This window comes from Cervus canadensis, chromosome 5 (genome assembly GCF_019320065.1).
Source record: "Cervus canadensis isolate Bull #8, Minnesota chromosome 5, ASM1932006v1, whole genome shotgun sequence".
Classification (NCBI taxonomy): Eukaryota; Metazoa; Chordata; class Mammalia; order Artiodactyla; family Cervidae; genus Cervus; species Cervus canadensis.
Window position 1 is genome coordinate 28,430,087 of NC_057390.1, and position 27,770 is coordinate 28,457,856.

The window sequence follows — 27,770 nt, forward strand, 5'->3', positions numbered from 1 at the left end:
TCTTATCCACTGTCATAGTTTATCCTCACCCCCGGGATTCTTAACCTGAGACCCAGAGACCTTATATAACGTATCAGAGCCACTCTCCTGTGAGTGGTAGTGGTTGGGCTTAAACCTGAGTCTCCAGCCTGTGGAGCTTGTCACCTCTTTCCTGGTTCCATCTGTAAGCTGGGAGAGGAGGAGGAGAAAGCTGAGTTCCTGAAGGGCCCCCCATCTCCACACATCCCATCTCCTGCTCCAGCCCCCAGCTCTGAGATTCTCCTTGACCAGAGCAGGGCACTCTTGTCCAGGCTGAATCTGCAGAACGTCTTTGCTGACACCTGCCAAGACACCTGGGCTCAACTTGTGCAGCCCAAAGCAGAAATGGGCTTCATTTCTGCTCTACTCGCTTTGTCTGGCTGTGTCATCTCCCCACCACCTCAGGGGACCCCACTCTGGTGGGCACTTTCACTGGGACTCTGGGAGCCTAGCAACCTCTTAGAATCCCCAAAGCAATGTCTCTAAAGTTGGAATTTACAGAGGAGGCCCGAAGATAATCTGATTGAATAAAAAATCCTTGGGCAGGGTAGGGTCAGCCCTCTCTTTGCAGGCTTTGGGCCTGGGAGATTCCAGGGCAGAGCAGGGCAGTGGGTGGAAGCTGCCAGCAGGCAGCCCTGGAGTGAGGGACTTTTCAGAAAGGAACTGGGGAACCACCTGGCAGCTGGATGCTGTGAAGTGAGGGCCAGACTCTGGTGTGTGGGGGGCCCGCCTTTGGATGCCCCTCACCCTGCCACTCACCAGCTGTGACAGGCAGGCAGGTGCATGGCCTGGCTCCACTTGCAGAGACGAGCTGCCCCAGAGCTGGCAGAGCGCGCCTCTCAGCCGGATGGCTGGCTGCCTGCTCATCTAGGCGATCATGGCAGGGCCCCTCTGAGCTGCAGCCTTGTCTCCACGTGTAGGGCTTAGCCTGTGGCTCCCCTCCAGGAGCAACAGAGCCGTAGAGCTGTCAGGAGCTCTCGATGGTGGGGCGGTCAGGTTTGCCTTGGGGTCTTTTCAAGCCACCATCTTCACCCTCACCTCTGGAGGACCCCCCCCCCCCAGCCCCCACCCACTCAGGGTAGAGCAGGGCTCAGCCTGGCCAGCTAGTTGGAGGCAAACTGTTGGGAGCAGAGAGTCAAATCCAAATCCCCTCCTGGCTTTCCCAAGAATAGGGAGTGTTCTTTCTGAACCTGAAGCCACCAAGCAAAAACTTGTCACATCTGGGCTGGGGAGTCCAGGATCAAGGCCAGAATCCACAGCCTGAAGGTCTGGGCCGCCCTGCCCTGCCAGCCCTGCCTCCCACTCTGAGCCTTTTCCATCTTCCCCTGCTCTGCTCTGCCTGGACCGGCCCACGCGGCCCCTCGGGGAGCCCCCTGTGCCTGGCCTCTGGGGCCCCAGTGCAACACTCTGCATCCGGGTCTTTGTTAAATGCTTAGCGTGGACTGTCTCTTCTTGTCCGGCTGTCAGGTTCTTCAGGGTAGGGGCCTAGGACCAGGTGGCAAGAGGTCCCTGAGCTGAGTCGTTTCTGAAGCCCCTAGAAGAGCCCCCTTGGGAGCAGCAGCTGTGTCTGTGCATTTACTCTAGGCCGGCATGGGAGGGGCCCCAGTCCACATCCTCATTTCATCCTCACAACAGCCTTGTGATGTTGACATTCTCATGCTCGTTAACTGCACACAATAACTCAAGAAAAGAGAAGTAAGATCTAGAAAGGTTAAGTAGCTTTGCCAAGGGTCACACAGCTAAGGAGGGGCAGCCCCCAGCTTTCCCCCAGGGTCTCTGGCTCTTTCACACGCGTGTGCCTCCCGAGAATGAGAGGTGGGCATGAAGGGTGGGAGCCAGGCCTTTCCCACTGTGTTTCTGTGGATGGTTTCCTCTAATGCCCACAAAGATGGCTGTGCACCCAGAGGCCCGAGCTCCGTGTGAACCGGCGTTAAGACGGAAGGATGCCCTGCTGTTCTTTGTGGGTCCACTCTGAAGGGAGGAGGCCTCTGGGCCCGCTTCCTCCTCTCCTGCCCTTTTGGCCTCAGTCCTCTGAGACTCCGCAGTCAGCAGGTTAAGGCCACAGCACCCTTGGGAGGGTGCTGTTGCAGGGTGCTCTCAGGGGCTGTGTGCACCCAAAGATGGGCGTAACCTTTCCGAGCTGGCGGCTCCCCCACACCCCACTCTTTAAAAAAGAGGAGCCTCCCTAGCCGTGTGGGAGCCGCAGGGACCTGGGGAATTGGGGGAGCTGTGATAAGATGGCCAGACTGCTTATCTGTCACCGAAGGGCCCCGTCCGGCTCCTCCAGGGCCACTGTGGCAGTCCAGGGTAAGGGACCCTGAGGCAGGGAGCGGCTTGGGCCTTCTGTGCCTGCAGGGCGGGCTGGTCCACAAAAGAACAGGCTTTCCATGGAAGCCAGTTCACAGCGCCTGCTCTGTACCTGGCTCTCTGCTGGACACCGAGAGGACACAAAAGGTAGAAGAGGGATTAGATGGACGGGAGGGTTTCTGGTCCTCAGCGTGTGTGTGTGTGTGTGCGTGCATGTGCGTGCGCATGTGCATGCACTGGGATCCACCCGTGACAGAGAGCAGGGAGGGAAGGTAGCCGGAGGGCAGATGAGCTGCTCGAAGCCTCTAGAGGGAGGCGGGGACCCTGGACTGGCTTCTAAAGCGGGTGGGGGGGTGGGTGGACCTCGAGAACAGCAGGAACATCCTTGGTGGCAGCAGCATGAGTAAGCTTGTAGCTCTGGAAACAAAACGTGGTCACGGCAGGGACTAGTGAGGAGACTGATGGCCTTGCAGGCGCACAGCCTGTGGGGTGGACGAGGAAGGGAGCGGGCAGGGGGCGATCAGGAGTAAGGGGGGAGCGGGCAGGGGGCGATCAGGAGTAAGGAGGGAGCCGGCAGGAGGCGATCAGGAGTAAGGGGGGAGCCGGCAGGGGGCGATCAGGAGTAAGGAGGGAGCGGGCAGGAGGCGATCAGGAGTAAGGGGGGAGCCGCAGGAGGCGATCAGGAGTAAGGAGGGAGCCGCAGGAGAGGCGATCAGGAGAAGGGGGGAGCGGGCAGGGGGCGATCAGGAGTAAGGAGGGAGCCGCGGCAGCAGGGCGATCAGGAGTAAGGGGGGAGCGGGCAGGGGGCGATCAGGAGTAAGGGGGGAGCGGGGTAGGGGGCGATCAGGAGTAAGGGGGGAGGCGGGCGAGGGCGATCAGGAGTAACGGGGGAGCGGCAGGGGCGATCAGGAGTAAGGCGTCGGGAGCGGGGCAGGGGCGATCAGGAGTAAGGGGGGAGCGGCAGGGGGCGATCGGAGTAAGGGGAGCGGGCAGGGGGCGATCAGGAGTAAGGGGGGAGCGGGCAGGGGGCGATCAGGAGTAAGGAGGGAGCGGGCAGGGGGCGATTAGGAGTAAGGAGGGAGCGGGCAGGGGGCGGTCAGGAGTAAGGAGGGAGCGGGCAGGGGGCGATCAGGAGTAAGGGGGGAGTGGGCAGGAGGCAATAAGGAGGGCTATCATGTCAGTTCAGCTCTGGGATGAACCAGATTCTAGAATCCTGAGCCTGAGCTGTGATCTGGCCTGCTGCTCTTCTCCATCCTTCCCAGTGATCTTTAGCTCTGTTCTCAGGTCTGAACTCAGCCCCAGAGCCTACCTGGCGTAAGGCTCCCCTCATTCTCCCTGCCAGCCCTCCACCTCACTGGGGCCTGGCCCTCCCTTGCCTTCCAGGGGCCTGGAAAAGGATGGCAGCCTCGGCGAGGGCCTCACGCTGAAGAAACAGAGTGGCATGCACTTGACTCTGCCCGATGCCCATGATGCAGACTCTGGTAAGAATGTGCCCTGTGGGCAGCTGTCCACATGAGCCCGCGGCTCCCTGTCCCAGCGTGAGCATCTGCCCGGCCTGGTGGAATCCATCCTGCCTCTGGCTGGCTGCTCCCCAAGGTCCTGTGCTAAGGAACTGCCCTCGGGCCTCTTTAGGGCCCAGAGTGGCAGGATAGCTGCTGGGCCTGGGGCAGGAAGTAGGCAGATGGCATAGGCAAGAGAGGGACCCCATCATCTGTGTGGGAGTAGGGAAGACTGGGGTGGAGAGATAACTGTGGAGCACAGAGACCGTCTCCCCTTAGGCTGAAGCTCAGGGCCAAGGGGACTTCCTGATGGTCCAGTGGCTAAGCTCCACGCTCCTGATGCAGGGGGCCTGGGTTCAATCCCTGGTCAGGAAACTAGATCCCACATGCCGCAACTAAGAGTTCCCATGACAAAGATCCTGCACAGCCAAATAAATGAATTTTTTTTTAAAAAAAAAGCTCACGGCCAAGGTCTGCCACGATAATGTCCTCAACAGATCAAGTCAAGTAGAAAGGAAGGGCTGAGCTGCTATTTCAGCCTAAATCTGACCGTAGTTTCCTGGAAAAATTCATCCTGACATCCATGGCTTGTGAAATTCAAACCAGTTTAGGATCTGCAAGCTTACATGTTTTAACCCAGGACCTGATTAAAGCGAATACCTTCCTCCAAAACACAAGCAAAGTTAGTCACGGGAATGAAAGTGTGAGGGAGTTGTATTTGGTGTCATTGCTCATCTTTTCCACTTCTGTGGCCGTGAACCAACTTGCGCCTTTGCTGTCAAGAGATGAAGCTGATTCCTGAAGCCACACCCAGCACCTGATTTGAGCTGAGGAGCGACGGGCTGGACGTAGAGCTGCTGACTCCAAGGAGGCAACGGTGCCGGGGAGTGTAGCACTTTTGCAATTGGAGAGGGAAAAACTCTGGGCAAAGTTATTAGGACTCTATGAACACTCGCCTTATAAACTGAAGTCATCTGTGGTTTGCCCCAAGGTCTCTGAGTTTATTGGAGCCTTTACTGCCTCTAAGAGAGAGAGGGGAAAAAAAGTGCTTGCATTTCACCTGCACATAAACGTAAATGTCAACAGCTTGTATATCTTGAACAGGGACGCGTGTTACTCAGGACTGCCATGGGGAGAAGTTCTCCAGAGGTCACACGGTCTGGCCCAAGCTGCTACCCAAGAATCCTTCACAGCCCAACCTCCAATGGGACTTTTCTATAAAGAAATAATAGGCACTTGTGAAAGAAAGTGAAAATATAAAAGGGAGAAAGGAAAATTCACCCATCATTCCACCATGTGTGCGTGCTAAGTCGCTTCAGTTGTGTCCGACTCTGTGACCCTATGGACTGTGTTCCGTCAAGCTCCTCTGTCCATGGGATTCTCCAGGCAAGAATAGTGGAGTGGGTTGCCGTGCCCTCCTCTAAGGTACTTTTCTATAAAGAAATAATAGGCACTTGTGAAAACAGAAAGTAAAAATATAAAAGGGAGAAAGGAAAAGTCATCCATCATTTCACCACTCAAACCTTAATAAGTGGCCTTTCAGACTTTCGGAAACATTCCTGTATTTTGTTTCTTATAAAACTGTGATCCTACTCTTTTGCAGTCTGCTTCTTTTTTACCAAACGGCATGATATTACCATCTTTCTGCATCAGTACCCATTGTTATGCATTGTTATTTTAATGACTGTATTGTCCAGTATGATTATAATCTCACTTATTTTTAATCAGTCCCCACTGGTGGACATTGAGACCATTTCTGTCTTCAGTATCCTGGGCAGTTGGTAGAATGCCCACCATTGCCTACGTTCACGGTGTTCTTCCTTAGGGATTGAAGTGGGCTTACTGCCTCACTGCCCCTCAGAAACCCACCCCTCTCTTGGCGTGGGTGAGCGTGTTAGGTGGGCCCCTCCTAGTGGGTCGGTGCACTGTTTCGCAGCTGCAGGGCCCGGCCACCCTGCTGTGACCCGGCATGCCCTGCCACTCCTGCAGGGCTATGCAGCCACTGTCACCAGGCCTGCAGCTCAGCCTTTCCCATCTTGCTCTCCAGGCTCTCGGCGGGCATCATCCATTGCTGCCTCCCGGCTGGAGGAGGCCATGTCGGAGCTGACCGTGCCCAGCTCGGTCCTGAAGCAGGGCCCCATGCAGCTGTGGACCACGCTGGAACAGATCTGGCTCCAGGCTGGTGAGTGCTCCCACCCCCTACCTACAGGCCACCCAGGCCCCCTCTGGCTCCTGCGGGTCTGCCCTGGCAGCCCAGGTGGGAAAGCTGTGTCTTGAAGAGAACCAGTTAGGACTCAAACCCCCGAGAACTCTTGGGAGAGCTACAGCAGAAGTGAGGTGTGCTGGCCCCAAGAAAGCTGGGGGTCGAGTTCATTGAAAGCAGAGGGCTAGGAACTCAAGGATCGCCATTCAGGTAATGATCTCTCTTGATAGCTAGTAGGCACCATTGCCACCAACTCCAGGTTGGACGGTCTGTTAGTGTTGGGGAGGCAGGAGATTCAGAGTCCCACAGCTCATTTACTGTTCTGATCTGAAATGAGAGCTAGTGTGTGTCGAGCAGTTAGCACATCCATAGTAGGTGCTCGGCAAAGTTTAATTTGCGACCCTATGGATTGTAACCCGTCAGGCTCCTCTGTCCATAGGATTCTCCAGGCAAGAATACTGGAGTGGGTGTGAGAGGGGGATTAGAATGAAACAAGAGAGAACCAAGACAGGGGATGTGCCTGAATGAGATAAAATGGTAGCAGCAGCAGCCAAAGTAAAAGGAAGGTGCTAGGGTGAGTGGAACACTAAAAATGCACCAGGCCAACATGACCCCTTGACCCACGCATGAAGCTCCTCACCTGGTACTCATTACCCTCCTGTCGCCCCTCCCCCCCAGCCTCCCACCTGCCCTGCCCCTGGGCAGTGTCTATAACCCCTGGAGAGAGAGAGAAGAGACAAAGGAGATACTCCTTTCCTGGGACCTGCAGATTCTGCAAGTCAGAGTTAGAATGTGCTTGTTGATTGAGGATCTACAGTTCCCCACTGGTAGCTTCCACATATGGACACATTAGTATGCAGGATGCCCCCACTCTCCCCTCCACAGGATCTAAATCTGGGGGAAAAAATTGGACAAGGATTCATAAAAAGACTAGACCGGGAAGCATGTTAATAATGCAGATATTGCCCCAGTTAGCATATCGGGCTCCCTTGGGATGCTAGGGATGCGGGGGCTGTGTTCCAGTGTCGCTTGTTGCACCTGAAGTAGGAAGAAGAAATTTGAAAAGTCCAGAGGGATAACGAGCTAGGCTTCCTCTGAGGCAAAGATGCCCTGTCATCTTCTCAGACGTGGAGCTCTAACAGCTCCTGGTGGGCATACTGGGGCCCCACCCCCACAGGGGCCTGGGGTAGAAAGCTGCACCCTCCCCCGGGGTTTCACCAACTTCAAGGAATATATTGGCAGTGTACTGATGAGTGGTCGGATTTGGGAGGTGCATGCTACCTGCTTTGGCACTCCCAAGGCCTTTTGTGTTAATGGTCTGTCTTGTTGACTCATCTTAGCAGGTAACAACCGTATCTGCATTTTACAAGGCTGCTTGCATCTGTGAGAAATGATGCTTTCTGCTAGGGGGGTAGTATGTTCTGGTAGCTCCAAGTAAGCCTAAAGGGCTTCCTGAAGCCTGTGATTAGACTTGGGAATTTTGGTATAAGCAACATCCTTCAATAATTTGCCTATTAGCCTTTCTTCTCTGGACATTATCCTAGATGTTTGGCCCATGGAGAACTCTGAGAACAAAATCTGAATGCTTGAACTGTGGTGCAAGGTGAGGGTTGGGCGGTGTGGCGTTAGGAGACAAGCTTGGGGTGTATGACCATGCAGAATGGCAGTGGCTTCTATGAGGTAGACACTTCTCTTTCCTTCTATAACAGTTCAGAGATGGCAGCCTTGACTAGGATGACCGCTCTGCTCTTCTGGTCCAGGGACCCAGATTCCTTCCGTTTTGTTGGCTTTGCCCTTCCTGTGGTGTCACTCTTGTCTTGGTGACCCAAGGTGGCTCTCCACCACATTCACATGCCAAGGCATAACCTGGAAGGGTGGGGGAAGAGGACACCCTGTCCCTAGAAGGACATGTCCTAGAATTTGCATACATCACTTCCCCTCAGGATCCATTGGCCAGAACTTAGTCACATGACTGTATCCACCTGCAAAGGACTCTGGGAGGTGCCATTATTCTGGGTATACATTTGCCCCATTAAAAATCAGGGGATCTCTCATTATAGAAGAAAGGAGGATAGACTGGTAGGTAGCTGCCACAGGCAAAAAGGGAAGCAAGAAGGTATCCTAGGTCTTTCATTCTGAGTGTGGGAGGATTCTGGAGAATCCTCACTGCATGAGCCCCCTCCCCTCCCTTGGCCATCATCATCACCAGCAAGCATGTGCTCAGCACCCCTTGAATGAAGGACTGCCAGGAGCAGACCACCCTAAGCCTCCTCAGCCCCACCTGACCCAAGCTACAAGTATCGTCATCAGCAACACCCATGACCACCCCCACCCACCCAGCCTAATGATTCCTCCAGCTGCACCAGATTTCTAGGAAGAGAAAACTACCCCCCTTTATCATTTTAGAATGAGCTAATCCTCCAGTTTGTTTCAAGATTAATTGCATCCCAGTCTGTCTTAGCAGTAAGTTCCATCATTAACCTGCACTTAGGTTGGGAAATGTATCCCTCGTCTCCCAACTGTCCTCCTGCCCCACCACTCCCCACTCCCCACCCTCTTCAAGACTCCTTCCCATTCCAGTCTGAAGTGAGAAGCTTCACGGAAGGTTTCTGCCTGAGAGATGAGTTTCAAAAATGTTGCTTCTTTCAATGAGTTTCAAAAATGTCTCCTCTTTGGCAGTGGATTTGTGTGAAAAGGGGAGAATCACCCAGCCCCATAGATGCTCCAGGATCCTGAGTGTCAGGAGGTGCCTTCCAGAAGGGCAGGAAGACCCACCTTCCTCTCACTGCAGCTCGTGTCTCTGGGAGCTAAGAGCTAGAGAGGGGTGTGGGTGCAGGAAGAGTCCCCTTGCCCTGAGGGTCCCAGGGCTCACAGGCAGCTGTGGGCATTCCCTGCGTCGGGGGAAAATTGGCCTGAGTCTCAGCTTCCCGATGGCAGATCCACACCGTCTTGGCGCCGGTGCCCTGGCTCTTTAGATGGCCTCGGAAGTGGATGCTGCCCCTGCTGCTGGCCAGGCAGACTGGGGACCTGGGGTGGGGCAGTAGGGCAGTGTTTATAGATGAGACAGAAGCTGCATCTGACCCTTGGTCCAACAGGCTCCCCTGACTCTGATGTTTCCCTGTTTCCTCCTTATTTCTTCCCTTATCTCCCTCCACTCTCCCTTCTCTCCCAGCTCCCTGCCCTTCTCCCTCTGGCCTTTATGCCCCCTTCCCACGTCCTCTCTTCCTGTGCTCCTGCTTGTCCTTCTTCCCTCCTCTCTTGTCAGTCAACCCCTCCTCCTGAGTTCGTGAGGAGAGCACCCAGGACAGGAAGTCGGGCGCCCAGGCCCACAGGGCCTTGACGCCATGTGGCCTGAGTCAATGCATCACACACCCCTGGGTCCCAGGCTAACCCTGAAACATCCCTTCAGACCTTTGGAGTCTCTGTTACTCTCATGGCCATCCTCCCTTCAGATGGTCTTCTCTCTCACTCCTCCCCTGCCCTCCCCGACCCTTCCTTCTCCTTTATTCTGGGCACCCATATAGGGAAGTGCTTATTTCCTTTAAGGGATAACTTTTGGAGACACGTCCCCCCCACCACTGGAGCTCAAGGTGGATTCTTTTTAGGGTCTAACGTTATCTCCTGCCCTGGAAGGCCTCTGCCCTTTTAGCCCGGGTAGCCCCGCTTCCTTTCTGGGGTTTACAGGGGCGGGGGGGCTCTCGGAAGCCATCTCACCTGGGGAGGTACCTCCAAGGCCCCAGGCCTGGCCCTGGACCCTCTTTCACCCTGCTCCTCGGGACCAGCCGAGGAAAGCCCTCCTCCCAGCAGAGAGGGCTCGGAACTGGCAGGAACGACCCGGAGAACTGGAGCCAGCTCTGGGTGCAGGGTTAGATCAGGATGCCTCAGAAAAAAATAATAAAAGGGACTGTTGCAAAGCTCCAGGGAACAGATGTTTTCCATTTGGAGCCTGCTGAGAGAAAAGCACAGAGGTGGGGGGCGCGGGTGGAGAGAGATGGAGGGAAGAAGAAAAGTTGAAACACACAGACAGGAGAGGAGGTCAGGGCCGGGGTGGGAAGAGAGGAAGCCGAGAGAAGTGGAGACCAGGAGAGGGAGGGGGACAGAGGAAGGACCAAGGGGATCAGAGAGGAGCCTCTGACTCTGAGGGGGCTTCGAGGCCCATTTGCTGGAGGGATGACCTCGACTATGAGAATCCATGGAAAATCCAATGATGGCGGGTGCTTATCCAGCCCTGGCCAGGGGAGACTGGGCTGGGTATGGATACCTTGGGGCCCTGGTCACCAGGGCTGGGAGGTAGAGGATTGGGCAGTGGGCGGGCACTGTGCCATAGGGCTCCTGCTGCAGCCTGAGGCTGGCTGGCTGGGGAGCACCATGTTTGGTAAAACAACTGCCCGGGGAGGCTGAGGCTAGAAAAAAGGGGTACATTTGCAGCCCTCCGACCTGTGGGTCTGTGTGCAGGTCCGGGAACCCACCCTGGCAGTGGGCCCGCCGGGGGCCGTCTGTAAGGTAGCCAAGAGCCCTCACCTCTGGCTCTGTTCTGTGTTACGTGGTTTCCTGCCTGGCTGGTGATGAAGTCCATCAGAGCAGAGCAGCCCTACCTATTTTTCAGAGCTTGTCCTCTGTTGTGTGGCTGGGATAAAGCCCAGGGCCCCGAGGAAGGAGGGAGGATCCTCGTAATTGAAATGTGTTGATGTGCAGGCACTGTGAGGAGATCCCACGGGAGGGACCGCGGGCCAGCCTCCAGAGACGAGGCTCAGGAGTCAGGGCAGCAAGTTGTAAACAGCTTAATGAGCCAGGCCAGGACCAGGTGGGCCAGGCCCGAGGAGGGCCTGCTGGGACAAGGTCCAGGGGAGGAGAGAGCCCAGCTCGCCTCTGAGCTCAGCTCCTGGTGGTGGACGAAGCAGCCCAGGGGCTGGTGCGGGACAGGCCTCCCCGCCCCCACCACTCACACTTCCTCCCTCCCTTTTCCCCCGTGGTCCTGGAAAGACCTGCCCAGCCCTCCAGACCCAGCCAAGCATGGCCTCCCTTTTCTCTGCCAGGCCAAGTGCCCCTGTGCCTTCAGGCCCCAGCTCAGATGCCACCTCCCCCAGGAAGACTCCCCTGATCAAACCAGCCCAGCTGGCCTGACCCCATCTGAGTGCCCCGAACACTCAGCCCTGGCACTTGTCACTCCACGGCCCTGGTCACTCCAGTGGTTTGGTGGCTCAGCTGCTCCCCTTCCCCCACCTCCTCTCTTTCTCCTTCTCGTGGGAGGGCCAGGCACATGGTCGGTCCTCAGCAGCCGGATGCTGGACGCAGGTATGAAGGCAGCCAGTGGATAGCCCAGGCGGTGGCTCCGGTTCAGGCCATCTCTGCGGACAAGAGCCGGTGCTGTTCTCTCCCACCTTATCATGCGATCCTGGCTCCTCTGAGTTAATTCTCTGATTCTCCCACACTCTCATCTCCAGGAAAGGAAAAGAGCACCCCGCTCAGAAAGCCTTCTGCAGTGTTCAGGCTGCTTTGATTACCCAGCGGATCTTAGACTGCATTCACGCTGGGTGCCCCCGGTGCTGTGTGCACAGTCAAGGCTGTTATTAGGCCTCCTCCTGCTCCTTGTTAGAAAAAGAAGGAGGGCTGCCTGGGCCTAGGTTTTCCACCTCTTTCTGGTAGCTTCCTTTCTGGTAGCACCCCCAGACCTGATCTGAACCAGTGTGACCTCAGCTCTCAGCCGTTGCTGGGAATGGCTCTTGGCAGAGTCATGAGCCAGGCTCTGCTTGCCCTTCTGTGCTCCCTCCCATCGGTGTGGGGCGCCAGCCCCCAAGGGGGGCACCCAAGCCCAGGCTGCCATGGGAGGCGGGCTGAGTGGGCTGCAAGCAACTCCAGAGCATGTGTTTCTGACAGCACCTGCGGCGGGTGTGTACCTGCACAGTGTGGGTTTGAAATGTGCGTTTGTGTGGGCTGGGCCAGGATTGGAGAAACTGCCCCATTTTCTACTGATGTGGGGCCAGAAGGCACACTGGTTGTGGGGAGATCTTCCCCGCCAGTTGGTTGAAAAAGACGTTCTCTGCTGTGTGATGGAAAGTCCTGAGTCTGGAGGGAGGTCGGGAGCTGCACCTTCTACCAAGGGGCTGGGGTGAGGTCCTCCCCCTGTCAGCCTGGGACACGGGAGAGAGCCTGCCTCCCTCCCAGACCTATGAGGATGAAATAAGAGAAGACGCTTGCCTGGCCCAGGCTCCACAGTCAGCTCTCAGTGTATACTGGTGGCTTTCTAGCTTCTCGGTGTGAGCCCCAGCCCTGCCCCTTCGCAGGCGCCCTCGGGACTTCCTTCCTGTCCCATTTTTGGCAGCATCACGTGGCTCTCCTCGTCCTGATGATGCAGGTAGAGTTAGCTCTTCAGTCAGTTGGCCTCCCTGGGGAGCCACCTCATCTGCCCCCCACCCTGTCCCCAAACACATGGTGAACAGATGAACAAGTGATGAACAGGACCTGAGCAAATACTTAGCTGCAGGGGACCCCACTTATGCCCTGACTGCCAGGCTCTGAAGTCAGACAGCCCAGTGTGAACCCTGGCTCCATCACTCTGTCTCCCTGCGGCCTTAGGAGAGTTCCTCAGCCTCTCTGTGCCCGTTTCCTCCTCCCCGAAGTGGGTAATAGAAGTGATGGTCCTGTAGGGTTTTGTGAGTGTTGGCAGAGTTGTTCTGCGTGCAGCCGGTGGCATGATCCTGACACAGGGTGAGCACTCAGAAACCATTGGCTGGCGCCACAGCCGTGCCCCAGAGTGAGCCTATCCTGTGCTGCGTCTCGGGGGGCTGGTTCCATCACCCAGGACAGGCTGCTGAACTCCGGGGGCTGACGGTCAGATGTGGGAGGGGGCCACCGTCTCTGACTTCTCCCGCCGCCTCACCTGCCCTTCTGGTTTCACAGCTGAGCTGTTCATGGAGCAGCAGCACCTCAAGGAAGCGGGCTTCTGCATCCAGGAGGCGGCAGGCCTCTTTCCCACCTCACATTCCGTGCTCTACATGCGGGGCCGGCTGGCCGAGATGAAGGGCAGGTTGGAGGAGGCCAAGCAGCTGTACAAGGAGGCGCTCACGGTGAACCCCGACGGTGTGCGCATCATGCACAGCCTGGTGAGTCAGCCCAGCACCCCCTCAGATGACCCCAGAGCCCCCTCCCACCTCACCCCTCCCCTGCCTGCAGTGCCCTGGTATCTGTGGGAGACGGCTTCCTCCTTGCCCTGTTGGGAGAGCAGAGGCCATATGGCGGGCCACTCCCCTTCAATCCCCGGCCTGAGTGGATGAAAAACTCTGGGAGGGTTGGCTGATTCTTTGTGACTTCCTCTTGGTGTGTTTCTGTAAGGCCGTCTAGCCCCAAGGGTTTTCACTGTAGGTGCTCATCAGGTCCCTGCCCTGCAGACTCTAGACAGATACCAGAATGCTTTTTTTTTTCATCCCCAGGCCCTGCCTGATCACAGGACTGCCTCCCCCATTTGAGAGGAGCCCCATGCCTCCTTGTGGGATTCAGGCAGTGTCTTGGGGTGGACTGTTGTGTCAGGCCTGACTCAAGCACACATGGAGAATGGCCTCGGGGTGCTAAGAGGGGCCAACAGCCCCTAATCTTAGGACATGGAGGCCAGGGTGTGGGTGTCCGGGGTTCAGTGACTCTCCTGTGGGAAGGCTTGGCAGTTGGGAATAGGAGGTTGGTTCTTTTGCCCTGGCTTTGCTGTTCTTTTCCTGGGTGGTCAAGGGCAAGTCAGCCCCTTCTCAGTTCAATTCAGTTGCTCAGTCATGTCTGACTCTTTGCAACCCCATGGACTGCAGCACAACAGGTCTCCCTATCCTTCACCAACTCCCAGAGCTTGCTCAAACTCATGTCCATCGAGTCAGTGATGCCATCCAACCATCTCACCCTCTGTCGTCCCCTTCTCCTCCTGCCTTCAATCTTCCCCAGCATCAGGGTCTTTTCCAATGAGTCAGTTCTTTGCATCAAGTGGCCAAAGTATTGGAGTTTCAGCTTTATCATCAGTCCTTCCAATGAACACCCAGGACTGATCTCCTTTAGGATGGACTGGTTGGATCTCCTTGCAGTCCAAGGGACTCACAAGAGTCTTCCCCAACACCACAGTCCAAAAGCATCAACTCTTTGGCGCTCAGCTTTCTTTATAGTCCAACTCTCACATCCATACACGACTACTGGAAAAACCATAGTTTTGACTAGATGGACCTTTGTTGGCAAAGCCCCTTCTCAGGACCTGTTTTACTTACCTGTGCAGTGGGGACTCTGGTCCAGGGAATGTCTCCAACAGGCGGTTGAGTAGAACCTAGGGAGAACTCTTTCCTTGCCATCCTTACTTGCTTTCAAAGAGCAGGTATCAGGATAAATGTAATGACCTAAAAGTGGACAGGCCTGCATGTACAGTGATTTCTGAAATATAATTTAGGAGCCCATAGTTACAACACATTCGGGGTCTGGGTTCCACCTAGATGCCCTGCTTTAAGAACTCTGTGAGGAGCACAGCCGTGAGGGTGTCACTGATGTCTGCCCCATCAGCAGCCCCAGGGGAATGGCTCCAGATGGCTGAAGGGTTGTCACTGTCACAAGGGGTCTGCTTTTTTCCTGAGTAGATGCAAGGAGTTAGCTGTCAGCTCAGCATCAGGAAAAATGGTTTAACTCTTGGCATAGTCCGAGGACAGACTCGTGAATCATGTGGTGAGGATGCTGCCCAGAGAATGTAAATGTCACATGGAGGAGGAGCTGGACCAGGTCATCTTTATAAGTTCCTTGCTAACCCCAAGAGTCCTTGAAAACAGGGATTCCCATCTCAGCCTGATCTCTGGATTCCTAGCTCAGGCCCACGTAGCAGCATCTCAGCCTGGGCCAGGTTCCCTGCACCTGGTACCGTGTTGCCTTCCAGTCTGCTCAGCAAATGTTTGTTTCTTGCAAAGCACATTGTCCTTCCCCCTGCACTCCAGACATTAGCTTCTCTAATAGATGCCTCCCCCAAGGTCACATCCAGAAACTTGATTAAGGAGCCAGAGGATGCAGGCTCTGTCATTAGGCCTGCAGCCAGGCAGACGGCTGCCTGCCTCTACGGTCGCAGATAGGAGCCTACTGTCTCAGCCCCCCTGGAAAAACCCAGCCAAATCCGGTAACAAGTACAATTTTGAAGCAAGTGTACCATTTTTCATTTATGCTTATTATTGTTTGTAGCTATTTTCCTGAAATTGAGGCAGTTTCCAAGGGTGGGTTTCCATGGTAACTGAGTAGCTGTCCAGAGTGGCTCCCTACAGATGTTTCTGAAATGGCCCCTTTTCTCTTCCTGGGGTGCCTAGCTGATTTGATGCAATCTGAGAAAGGACTGCCCACTGTGAAGTTACAGGCAACCAGAGGGGCATCGGCTCCAGCATAGGCAGCCTATCCCCTTTCCACATGCTGTGTTCCTGCCAGCATCCCACACATATGCATAAAGAATAGCAAATTTCAAGCCTGGGGAAGATTTACTAAGCACTCTTTTCCTAAAGACACATGAACACTTTGGTGTATTGGTCTCCAGCATTCCCTTGTACTGTCCTGAGACTCAAAATATTTGGGATCTAATCCTAGCTCTGGCCCTAATTCACCTGAGTGATTTAGGAAAAGACACACTTGGCTTCCATGATCCTAATGTCTCCTTTTATAAATGAATAATGAGCTTCATCATTCCTAGACCACCAGTGTTATAATCAAATGAGCTGATACATGAGAAGGCACTTCTGAAAGTCTGCAGTGCAATATCAGAGAAGGCAGAACACGGCATACACGCCACACTCTCTAGTCCCTCACCCAAGACAGACATCACTAATCGGTCACAGCACTTTTTCCCACTGAGCACAGATGGGATCTTGGGATCTTTTTCACCATGGTACTGCATAATGGGAGTCACTCCCCGTTGGTCTGAGTCAGCTTGGCACTTATGTAAGGATTCACAAATCCCTTAGATTTGATGTGAATCCCCAGGATTCACAAATCTAAAAATAGTAGAGAACGAGAGAGACACAGTAGTTGCCTCAGCCTGAATCTGATGCATCCTTGGAGAATTGTCCAGAAAAAGGAATATGGTAGGGGGACCAGTACTCCCCCGCAACTGGAGTCATTGCCAAGGTGGGTTCTCAGGGAGGAGGACATCCTGGTCTTATGATGCCACTGTGGCTCTCTGAGGACATTGCCCTTGCTCAGTACAAGAGGAAGGAGATACATCCCTCTCCCCTGAGAGCACAGCCACCCATAACCCGGCTGGAAGAGCTCTGGGTCCCTCAGTGAGCCCTCTAACATAGTTGCTGAGTCCCACACTCTGAGTTCTAGAGAGAGGAAGGCAGAGATACACTCAGTGCGCTGTGGGGATGCCCGGCTCTGCCCTGTAGTTCTGAAGGCGGGATGGTCAATCACCAGGAGGCCGGCCTTGGGGCCTCTCTGGAGCTGTGTACATGGGACAGGAGATTTGGAGATAGGCTGGAGAAAGCCTCTCAGAGGGGAAGGCTATTGCTTTTAGGAGCCGGGCTCCAGGCTTCCAAGAATAAGAACTTTTGGCCCAGAAGTGTGTTCTCTGCTCTCCCCGTCCTGCTGCCCTCCCAGCCTGGGACGTGATGGAGGTGTTTCCATGGTTCTGGCTCCACTCTGGGCTCATTTCAGGCTTTTCCACCCAGATCAGGCAAGAAAGAGAGACCTCTTTGGCAGGGTTGTGCCCCTGAAGAGTCCCTGCCACGCACACAGCAGTGTCCCAGAGGAATCTGTGCCATCAAGCCCTGATGCCACAGGCTGCCACCTCCTCCAGGCTCAGGGGTGGCCAGGTGGCTTTGGGAGTCCACCAGGTGTGGGAAGAGAAAGGCATGCTCTCTGCCAATGGAAATACTTGGTGAAACCCCAGGAGCAGGTCCTGACAGTCTCTGCCAGCTCAGTCTTTACCTCCCCTCCAGGTAGCCGGAAACCCCACTCACTTGGCCTGAGTGCTCAGAACTTAATTTACCTGCAGGAGAATGTGTTGCATTGGCCATAAACTTCGTTTGGGTTTTTCCATCAGATGATGCAGACTAACGAATGTTTTGGCCAACCCAATAGTTACGAAGGGGCAACCTGACCTGTACCTGCCCACCTCTGAAGAAACCTGAGAAAGGAAGCTGGGTACTTCCCGAGACCAGCAAGGCCTTGGCCTCCAGGTGACACTTTTTCAGAGAGGGCTCCGCAGGCGTGGCCGAGAGAGGGGGCTTCCTAGGAAGCAGGGATGCTGAGGGAAGGCACGGAGCCTAGCAGTGACATCAGGTCCCTGAGCACCTCCCAAGAGGGGGCTCCTTTGAGGTCACCTGGCCATAGTGGGAGGAGGTCACTAGCCCCGGCCGCCCACCGCCTCACTCTCCCTCCCCTCCGCATGGCTGAGCCGCGAGAACGGATGCTTCGGTGCAGCCTGTCTCGCTCCAGGTGCAGCTTGAAAGCTTCAGCCAGGAGCAGCCAGCCAGGACTCCCTCCTTGCTGCCTGTGTTTGTGGGTGGTGCCCCACCCTCCTCTCTACCAGGGATAGGTTCCCGGGGAGTGGGATTTCCTGGCTCCTCTCCTGCCAGGCTGCCCTGCTCCTCACAGGCCCCTGTTCTTGGTAATGCTTCTTTCTTGGGACAGAGCTCCAGCTCCTGCTGCCCCATCTTCCCAGAACCCTTTCCTCCTCACGCACCCCAACCGCAGGAGGAAACAGCCCTGTGTGAGCTTTGGCTCCCATGATGTAATTCCCAGAGATGTGATTTCGGAAGCAGTCCTGGCCTCGTGACCTGGCCTGTTCTCTCTCCAGATGCCCCTGGAAAGCCAGGAAGACAGTGTTTATCTCTTTTTAACCTTTTATTTTGTATTGGGATGTAGCCGTTAACAAGGTGGTGATAGTGAAGGGACTCAGCCATACATACGTGTGTATCCATTCTCCCCCAAACTCCACTTCCATCCGGGCTGTCAGGGAACATTGAGCAGAGTTCCATGTGCTATACAGTAGGTCCTTGTTGGTTATCCATTATAAATATAGTGGATATATTTGTGTCCAAATGTAACTCCCTAACTATCCCTTCCCCCAATCCTCTCCCCCAGTCCCCCATAATCATAAGTTAGTTCTCTAACTCTGTGAGTCTGTTTCTGTTTTGTAAGTTCATTTGTATCATTTCTTTTTAGATTCCACATATAAGGGATGGGGAAGACAGTGTTTCTGTCATCCATTGTCCTCTAAGAGAGCGGCTGAGGAATTATTCCCCTGCCTTCCCAGGTGGCTCAGTGGTAACGAATCCACCTGCCGTGCAGGAGCCGCAGGTTCAATCCCTGAGCCAGGAAGATCCCCTGGAGAAGGAAATGGCAACCCACTCCAGTGTTCTTTCCAGGATAATCCCATGGACAGAGGGTCCTACAATCCACGGGGCCAAAGAGTTGGATGTAACTGAGCATGCACGCGTGCATTCTCTCCCTGCGGCTCCCAGCGTGGCTGTTTCTAAGTGGACTTGGGGATCAAGAGCATGGCCATGACCCCAGAGAGCTTCTTGCCTCCCTCTCTCTAGGCTGGGGTGTGCCACTTCACAACTTAAGTCCTCAGAAGCTCCCCACCACCATCCCTCTGATTCCCTGAGGCAGGACCTGATTCAGCAAGGGCCAGGGCTCTGCCACACCCAAACCTGAGGTTCTGGGTTGGGCCTTTTGCAGGTGCTCCAGGAATCCAACCAGAAGGCTCTGCTCTCTGAGGTCAGAGAGATAAACTCTGGCTGCACAGAGCTCCTCCCAGCCCCCAGGGTCCCATCCCCGATCCTGGAGGGTGAGTACCTGCGCAGGCTCTTTGTGACCCCATGGACTGCAGGATGCCAGGCTTCCCTGTCCTTCACCATTTTCCCAGAGCTTCCTCAAACTCATGTCCATTGAATCAGTGATGCCATCCAACCAACTCATCCTCTGTTGTCCCCTCTCCCCCGGTACACATATTCTATCTTGACTCACTACAAACTCATTTTTTGAAAAGCCAAGCCATTTTTGCCAAACTTAAAAAAATGTTAGTTGCTCAGTTGTGTCCGACTCTTTGCGAGTCCATGGACTGTAGCCTGCCAGGCTCCTCTGTTCTTGGGATTTTCCCGGCCAGAATACTGGAGTGGGCTGCCATTTCCTTCTCCAGGGGATCTTCCTAACCCAGGGACTGAACCCAGGTCTCCTCCGTCTCTGCGTTGAAGGCAGATTCTTTAGCACTGAGCACCTTGGAAGCCCCAATCCTGGAGGGTAGGACCACACAAGAGAGGTTCAGCCCTGCCAGCCCCTGGGTTGTGGGGGCACTTGGAGATTACATCTTCTTGCTGGCTCAGTTTTTGCTTCTCTCAAATGGGGATAATAATGTGACCTCCAGGGGATAGTCTTAGGGCTCAGATGATGAAAAGACAAGTCAACATTGGGTATATTTTTGGTGCCATTCACAAGGAAGGCCAGGTGGCCTGAGCCCCACCTTTAACTAGGCTGTCTGACATCACTGCCGTGGCGGTTGTCTGTTCTTTTTGCTTTTGAACTGCAGGAACTGTTTGTGTGTTTTGGAGATTAATCCCTTGTTGGTTACATCATTTGCAAATGTTTTCTCCCAGTCTGTAGGTTATCTTTTTGTTTTGTTTATGGTTTCCTATGCTGTTGTGAAAGCTTTTACCTTTACCTTTTTCATTTTGAAATGTGGCTCCCAGGCCAAGTTCAGATGCTCTTGGTTTGCAGAGGGGAGAGGATGCCCAGAGTCAAGTCTCAGACACTCACTGTAGCCAAGTTGCTCTGTTCTCTCAGAGCACAGTGAGTGACTCTGGCCAAGGCACAGAGGTGCCGGCTGTCGGCCCCAGCTGCCCTGTGGCTGGGATGAGTGTGCACAGGGCAAGGCCAGGCTGACCTGGGCTGAGAGCAAGGGCAGCTGGCCCAGTGGACTAGAGTCTGTGTTGAGAGACAAGTGGGACTTGAGACCCCCTCTTGCGGGTGAGGCTCTGTAGCTAAAGGGGTGGCTGGGCCCTCCGGCTGCTGGAGAGGAAGAACTGGGAAGGCCAGGCTCTGGAGAAGCCCTGCGCTTCGGCTCACAGTCTTGTTAGGCTGGGTTGGTGGACGAGGTGGACAGTACCGTAGCACGGCAGGGTCTCTGGTTCCAGGCCCCATGCCTGCTCTAGGCTTCTCCCTCCTGGCTGGCTTCCTAAGCTGTGGCAGGGGCTGAGATCATCCGGGCAGCCTGAGGAATGGGAGGACCCAGAAGTCTTGCACTCTGCTGTGTGTGTGCACATATGTGCGTGTGTGTAGAAGCTGAGTTGTTGCATACACAGCCTTTCATCGGCAGAATCTGAGCTTTCCCCCAGCTCCAGCGGGCAGGAATATTGCTTCTGTTTGACAGGAAAATTCAGTAGGAATGTCTGATCCCCTGGTGCAGTAGTTTTATTGTGAGTTCTCTTCCTGGCCTCTCCCCAGGGCTGCCTGAGGTCTGCATTCCCTGATGGGGAAGTAGAGGAGAAGGGAGGAGGGGATGAGAGGGGCAGGGTGTGTCCCCTCAGCCTGGGCCTCCTGTGTCCAGCGGCCCCTCCCCAGCCCCCCTATGCCCACGCCGGCGCAGCCCAGCACACAGTCTGAACCCTTGCCCCAGGCTCATGAAGGTGGAGGCATGTCCTCTTGCCTGCAGCCCAGGACTTTGCAGGCAGACCTTAGGTCCGTGTGTGGACTTCTGAAGTCCACACCAACCCTGATGAGGAAGTGGACAGGAAGCCTTCTGTCAGTGTCACAGACTCAGCGCAGAGCCATGGGTAGGCATTGTTGGCTTACTTAAACCCCAGAATCAATGGTCAGGGGAAAGACTTACACGTCTGGAGGGTTCAGCAGGGCTCAACCCCCTCCCCTTGTACAAAGGCCAGCACACCCCAAAACAGGCTGTCGCCAGCCCCTCAAGCTCTGCCTTCTGCTCAGAGGGCAGCATTTGCCATCACTGCCCATCACAGTGTTCACGTCTGGAACCCAAAGTCCGGAGGCCTTGCTGTAGCCTCCTGACCTGGCCCTGCAGGCCTGGCTGTGCTCCGGAGTGGGCAGAGCCCCCAGCCAGCCCAGAACCTGAAACCAACCCAAAAAGGTGCAGCCCCCTGCCTTGAACTGGGACTGGCAAGGGACAGGTGTGAAGGGCACAGCCACCTCTGCTGCCCCGGAAAACCCCCCGCCCGCCCCGTGCACCCCCCCCCCCCCCCACACAGCTGGGCTCTGAGGGAGTCTGGGAGCTCTCTCTCTCGGCAGGGGCCTCTTCCTGTGAGAGCCTGGGGAGCTCTGGGCCGGGGCTCATCAGCCAGGCCTCAGGTGGGTCTAGAAGGAGTCGTGCCCTTCCCCACAACGGGGAGGTAGGTGGGCCTCCTGGGGCCCTGGAGCTGCCCAGCTCCAGGCGGGATGTGGCCACGTGTGGGCTAGGTTCTCAGCCGGGACAGATTCCTCATTCCCAGTCTGGTTGGACAGGTTGAGGCTGACACAGTGGGAAGAATTTGGAGTGCAGGAGAGGGCCTGGGCTTGGCTGGAATGTGCGCCTCCCTGAGGGGTGTGTCAGCCCCCACTTCAACTCGGGGATGATGGCAGGAGCCTTCCTGGAGCTCCCTCAGAGCTGGTCCTGCCCGGGGCTCCTTCCTGCAGCCCCAGGGTCCCCAAGCAGGGGGCTCCAGGGACCAGGAGGCTCCAGCAGCCTCCAGCTGATGCCCGGCTTCCCAGCTGGAAAGGCTGTGACAGAATCCCAGGAATGCGCCTTAAGCTCAGACAGAAAATTCCCAAAATAACTTCTATAAATACTTGAGGGGAGGGATGGGGAGGGAGCGCTGGGCCTGGCCTGCAGCTGGCCTAGCCCCAGGGTTGCTTCCCAGGACCACCTCCCCCACACAGCCAGACCTTCCCGCTGCCTGCCCCCACTGAATTAACAGGGTGACATGCGTGCAGTGGCAATTCTGACAAAGGCCGGCAGGACCCTCCCTCTCCCCTCATCCCCACCCCAGGCTGCAGCTCCTGACCCCGCCCTGTGCCCTGTTCTTCAGCAGGGAACCTGTATTCCTAACAGGGAGGGGCCCCTCAGAGCCGCCATGCACTCCTGAGACCAGACCCCGCCAGCCTGTGTGGCCCTAAGCAGGTCACTAAGTACACATACAGGCCTCCAGTGCGCCTGCTTTTGCATCCAGGACCATCCTCCTGCCAACACTCTTTTGAGCTGCTGTCCTGTGGGAAATCACAGGGCAGGGCAGGTGCCAGGGACCCTGTCTCTTTCAGTCTAAGGGGTGGGTCAGGGGTGGCATTCAAGAGCCCACAGTAAGGAGCATGGTGTCAAGGTGGTGGTGTGAGCCGAGGGCGCCATTCTTGGGGAGGACTTCCTGGAGGAGCAGCAGGTAGATGAGATGTGGCCAGAGGCCCCCTCCTCCATGAGATCCAAGGAGGGAGGGAAGAGGGGATGGATGATCTCGGGAATTTCTGGGGACTCCCCCCGACTCCCCACCCCCCCGCCCCATAGCCCTGCCCCTCCCTGAGCTCCACCATATTCAGCAACTTGCACTTTGTTCTAATCCCTGTGTGGGCACGGCTGTGGCATTTGCCAGGTCAGGCGTCAGGCTGAGAGTCACTGAGCGGTCTGGTCTTCCCCTCTCAGCGCAGGATGGGGCGGAGTCAGGAGGGGTATCTGGATGGAATTGAAATACCGGATCTGTGTTCCCACCACCTCCCTGGAGACCTGGGGATGCGGGTGCTGAGAGGGTGACTGACGGCGGGCCCTGGGCACAGTGCCAGGCTCAGGGCAGAGCAGGTGAGACCTCGCACCCTCGCGGAGCGGGGCCCCGCCCAGTTGTCAGGCAGCAAACAGCGCCGAGTTGCTACCAAACATGAACCCGATGGGCTGGTGTCTCAGGCAGGTGGCAGCAGATCTTGTTACAGGCCCTGGGCCTCTGGGGCCCAGCCTGACCCCGGTGTCTCCTTTCAGGCTCCCAGGTCAGCACCCCAGGGTGGGGGGAGGTGATTCAACCCCACCCCAGCCCACAGTCTCCTCCATGGGGAGCCTGGCCCTCCAGAGAAACCCACTCTCTGCACCCTCCCTGCCTCCCCCCAGCCCAGGCCCCTCTGTTCATCCTGGGGACACTTCCATTTGTTGTCGGCCCACCATGCAGCCCACTTATGATTTTGCATTCATTCTTGCAGAATCCTCACAATAGCCTGGGAGGTAGGACTGTGCTCTGTCCACTGGTTTCCAGACAAGGCAACAGCGGCTCAGAGAAAATGGGCCACTTGCCTGTGGTCACAGCCCCCGGCAGGGGCAGGGCTCGATTCCAACCCAGCCAGGTCTTCCGGCTCTGAGCCCTGTGCCTTCCCCTCTACACAGAGGAGCCGGCCCCAAGCTCCTGAACGATGAGTGAAACCGACACGACACCCCGTGCAGCCCTTCCCAGACACCTGCACAGTTGTTGAGATCAGGGATTTTCAAACTCATTTTCCACCAGAGAGCCCTCTTTTCAGACAGAAATCTCCCATGGAAGCTGGACATAGAAAACGTGTGTAAACGCCGCTGCGGCCCCGCCTCCGCCCTGGGCGGCCCACTGGCCTTCCCCATCTGTCCTCTGTCGCTCCCCGTGCACCGCACTCCCAGAGCTCAAACCTTCCATTTTTGGTGCTTAATTTTGGTGTCTGGCGGCCTGTCGTCTTGCCTTCCTGCCCTCCTCCCTGTGGGCCCTGTTCCATCATGCACAGCTCGGGGTCCAGATCCCAAGGCCATGTGGTCAGAGCAGCTTGGCCCGGAGCCCTGCTGGACATGCTGAGCCCTGCTCTCTGGTCTCAGGCAGCCCTGAGTCAGCACTGCTCCTATCTGTCCAGATCCAAGGGCTCTGCTAAGGCTCCATCCTGTGCCTGGGTCCCCCGTCCTCCCCCATCCCTGTGGTCCCCTGGGGACAGTGCTGCCCTGGGTTGAAGTGCTCCCCTTCCTTCTGGCCCCCTGGACACCTGACTTTCATCCAGCGCCTCTGACAGGCTTTTCCGAGGGCTTCCTGAGCACCATCTTTCACTCTTGTCTAAGTGGTTGTGTTCCAAGCCCTCGGAGGACTTTATGAAATGAAGCATGTGCATCTTCCCCAGTGGGTCTCCATAGCAACAGAGGGCCTAACTCTGGGGAGTGCGGCGAGGAGGAAAATGTTCCAGCTAAAAATGTACATGGCCGTCAGTGGGCGGGCACCCGAGAAGGGGCTCCAGGCACACAGAAGGCAGCCCTTGGTCCCCGGCTGTCCGGGAAGTCAGTGTTCGGGCTTTGCCTCACAACTTTGAATGAGAGGCTGGCCCCTAAGCTGCTCCCCTGTGCCACCTTTGAGGGCTGGGACACAGGTTGGTGGCGTGGTGCAGAGCAGTCTTTCTGAGACTGCAGGTTGAAAGGGGACCCTGGCGCCTCCCCCTGCTCACCACCCTGTTCCCCCACCTCCCACACCCTTCCCGGTGTGGGTGCATGTAGAGGGGACAGTGCGCCAGTTTCACTTCCTGGCTCTTCTGTGACAATTCCCGTCACTTCCTCTCTCTCTCTGGTGCTTGAAGCCAAACAGCAGGGCCAAGCTTCCCAGGCAGCCCTGACCCCTTCTCAGAGGCCCTCCTTTCATCCAACATCTGTCCCTGATCCCCAGCCATCTGGGGCCCTCACCTGCCAGGCTAGGCAGGGACGGGCTTGGGTCCCAGGAAGACAGGCCCCTGATAGCAGCCACAGGACCCGTCCATCCACCACAGGCTTGAGGACCTCACACACCTCGGTCTCACATGTCCCTGGGGAGAAGGCAGCGCCACGGTGCAGCTTGGGGTCTCAGGGTAACAGACCCCTGGACTGAGAGCTCACATATGCCAACGCTGTTCAAGTGCTTTGCCTACACTGTGGTGTCAACTTCACAGCAACCCCAGAAGTGGGCACCATGGTCTTTCCCATTTACTGATGAGGGCAACCTGCTCGGGAGCCCTCAGCTGTTAAATGGGAGACTCACAGTCAGGCCTGCTGACCCTAAAGGCCATCCCCTGGGACCAGGAGGGACAGAGCTGCCCTAGTGGGTGGCCTGGGAGGCCGGGCTGGGGCTGACACAGGGAGGGTCTGCATAGGTCAGGGGCCCTTGATAGTACCCAAGCCTGGAATGCAGGGCTCTCTATAGCTTGTGGCCGAGCCGCTTGCACTCCTTACCCTGACAGGCAGGATGCTTGCCCCTCCGCCAGCACAGCCTCATGCACCATACCCTCTGCTTGCTCCCCAGGGTCTCATGCTGAGTCGGCTGGGCCATCAGAGCCTGGCCCAGAAGGTGCTGCGGGACGCCGTGGAGAGGCAGAGCACCTGCCACGAGGCGTGGCAAGGCCTGGGCGAGGTGCTGCAAGCCCAGGGCCAGAGCGAGGCCGCTGCCGACTGCTTTCTCACCGCCCTCGAGCTGGAGGCCAGCAGCCCCGTGCTGCCCTTCTCCATCATCCCCAGAGAGCTCTGACACTGCCCACCGCCCCGGGCACGGAGGGAGCAGCCTGGGGGGCGGCAGGCAGGCACAGGCGAGGAGTAGGGAGCATGGTCAGGGGAGGTCCAGGGCCTCAGGGAAATATATCTCTAGGGAACACGTCTGCCGGCTGCAACCCTGGTTCTCCTCGCCTCCCCCACCTGACCCTGCTGTCCCTCCAGGACCAGCGAGGACTGAGAGCTGCTCCTCTGGAGCAGGGTAGACCAGATTTGCATCAGAAACAAATCCCATGTTCGTTGGGACTCAGACATCATGGTGTCTGTGAGCAAGGAAGCAGCTGGCAGGCCGCATCAACAGGGGGCCGCTGCCCAGGGTACCTGTGTATCGTTTAGGTGTACAGTCAGGGTGTGAGGCTTGCGTGCCCCCTGCACCTGTCTGGAAGCCCCTGTACTGTACCTGTCTTCAACATCCCTAACCCTGGGTTTCCCAGCTTTGCACAAGCTTTAGTCTCAAACCTCAGCTCTCTGCTCCCAAACACCAAAGATGAGCCCCACCAAGTTGCCCTTTGGCTGGGCCGAGAGAGTTCGGGGTTCCTTCCTCAGCCCCTTGGGAGACCGTCTGCTTGAACCTACGTGACTGAGAGGCATGGTGACTGGACCGGTTCCCTGAGAGAGCTAGTCGGGGAGCCTCCTGGCTGTACACCCCTGCCCCCCAGGCCTCTGTGCCTGAGGGAGCTTCCTGGCCCTGGTCTCACTCCCCACTCTCAGGTCACCTCCAGAGCAGTCATGGCTATAGGGTTTGCTGGCAAGTGGGAAGAGGATGGGCCTCTGGGGCCTTTCCCAGGTTTACGTTAGTGGGCAGTGCCTAGCCTGGCCCTTTGTCTGATGAGGCTGTCGGGCCTCATTATGCTTGTCCCCTCTGTGGCCAAGTGCCTTTAAGGCCTCTGGTGTCTGGCCAGGGGCACTGGGTTCTGGCCCTAACTAACCTTCCATTTCTGCCCACCCCACCTCTCTGGAAGCATGCCTCAGCTGCCTCCTTAGGCCCTGGGCTGTAGCCCCAAAGATACACACATTGGCTGCTGGACTCAGCCCTTCCTGAATACCTTGCATCAGCACCTCATTCCTTCACGCCTTACCTTTCTGGGCAATGGGTACAATGTAGATGCCTCTAGGGGTTATGATGTGGAGACCGGCCTTAACACCTTTCACTAACCACAGCCCATTCTTGGATAACTCAAGTTCTGCCCTAGCCATTTGGTTTCTCCTGCCTGGGGCCAAACAAGGAAGGTGACTAGAGACCCCTGGAGGAGCCAGCCCCTTCTCTCCAGTCGGGCTGGCCTCTGTGTACGTGACACCCTTTTCTACAGGGCCCTGGGGCGGGGGAGTTGCTGGAGGGTGGGGGGTCTTCCCTGCTGGCTTCCCTAGCCCTGCTGCACAATGCTCTTGGAATTCTCCCCAGGAAGTCAGCCTCCACAGGCCCATCTGGGAATTCCTTATCTGCACCTTGAGTTGTTTTTAAAGCTCCATCTGGTACGTTTGTCACTTGAAGGTGTGTGGAAAGGTTGGGCAAGAGCTGCCCGGGTTTGTCAGAGCTGGGTCTGTTCCTTGGAGGGGAGGAGCTGTTGGAGGACACCCCCCTCCCCAACCTCCCGGCCAGGGCTCAGCATTGCACACACCCCAGGTGCTACCAGGGCCAGCCTGTACCTCCTTGCCTTCCCGTGCCAGGCCAGGAGACACTGTAAGGACACCAGATCCTTCTCCCACCTGGGTGAAGGATCTCTGTGTGTGTATGTATGTGTATAAATATATATTATATATATATATATGATAGAGATCTATTTTTATTCTGAAATTCTGTTGGGAAAAAATTCAACAAGAAAAAGCAGATGCTATTGGTTCACATTGGAATGCCCAGAGAGGTGGGTAGTGAGTCTGTGGTGATGGGAAAGGCAAAGGCAACACCTGCATTTTGACTTGAAGTATTCCTGATGGGAGGCCTCAGAGGGCCGGGCAAGTTGCTGACAGTTCAAATGTCTTGAATAAAGAGACCCATGATGGGAAGGCTGGTTTGTGTGAAGCAGTGTGTTCATGTTCATTTATCCACCAGTTACCCCTGGCCTTGAGTGAGCCCTGGAGAGAAGGCCAGGGTGGGGCGCACAGGTGGGGAGGCGGGGGGTAGAGGGAGGGGCCCACTGAGGAGGTTGTGATGGGGGCCTGGGGGAGGTGTGGTGGGTGGGAGAAGGCAGAGGGGGGTCCTGGCAGGGCTGGCTGGAGTGGGCCTTGTTCTGGCCTGCCACCTGCCCCTCAGGTGGGCTGGGAGAAGCCAGGG

The 27,770-nt window shown here is 56.4% G+C and overlaps 1 protein-coding gene across 4 annotated transcripts in view; it reads left to right on the forward strand.

The window, feature by feature from the left end:
• The window catches only part of TTC7A (tetratricopeptide repeat domain 7A), a 120,072-nt gene extending 92,554 nt beyond the window's left edge, over positions 1 to 27,518 (forward strand). For all 4 annotated transcript variants that reach the window (XM_043468495.1, XM_043468496.1, XM_043468499.1 and 1 more), the window contains 4 exons: positions 3,709 to 3,806; positions 5,872 to 6,006; positions 12,928 to 13,130; positions 25,257 to 27,518. In XM_043468495.1, coding sequence (XP_043324430.1) covers positions 3,709 to 3,806; positions 5,872 to 6,006; positions 12,928 to 13,130; positions 25,257 to 25,478 — 658 coding nt within the window. In that variant the 3' untranslated portion in view covers positions 25,479 to 27,518. The remainder of the gene's footprint in view (positions 1 to 3,708; positions 3,807 to 5,871; positions 6,007 to 12,927; positions 13,131 to 25,256) is intronic.
• Positions 27,519 to 27,770: the final 252 nt, after the last annotated feature.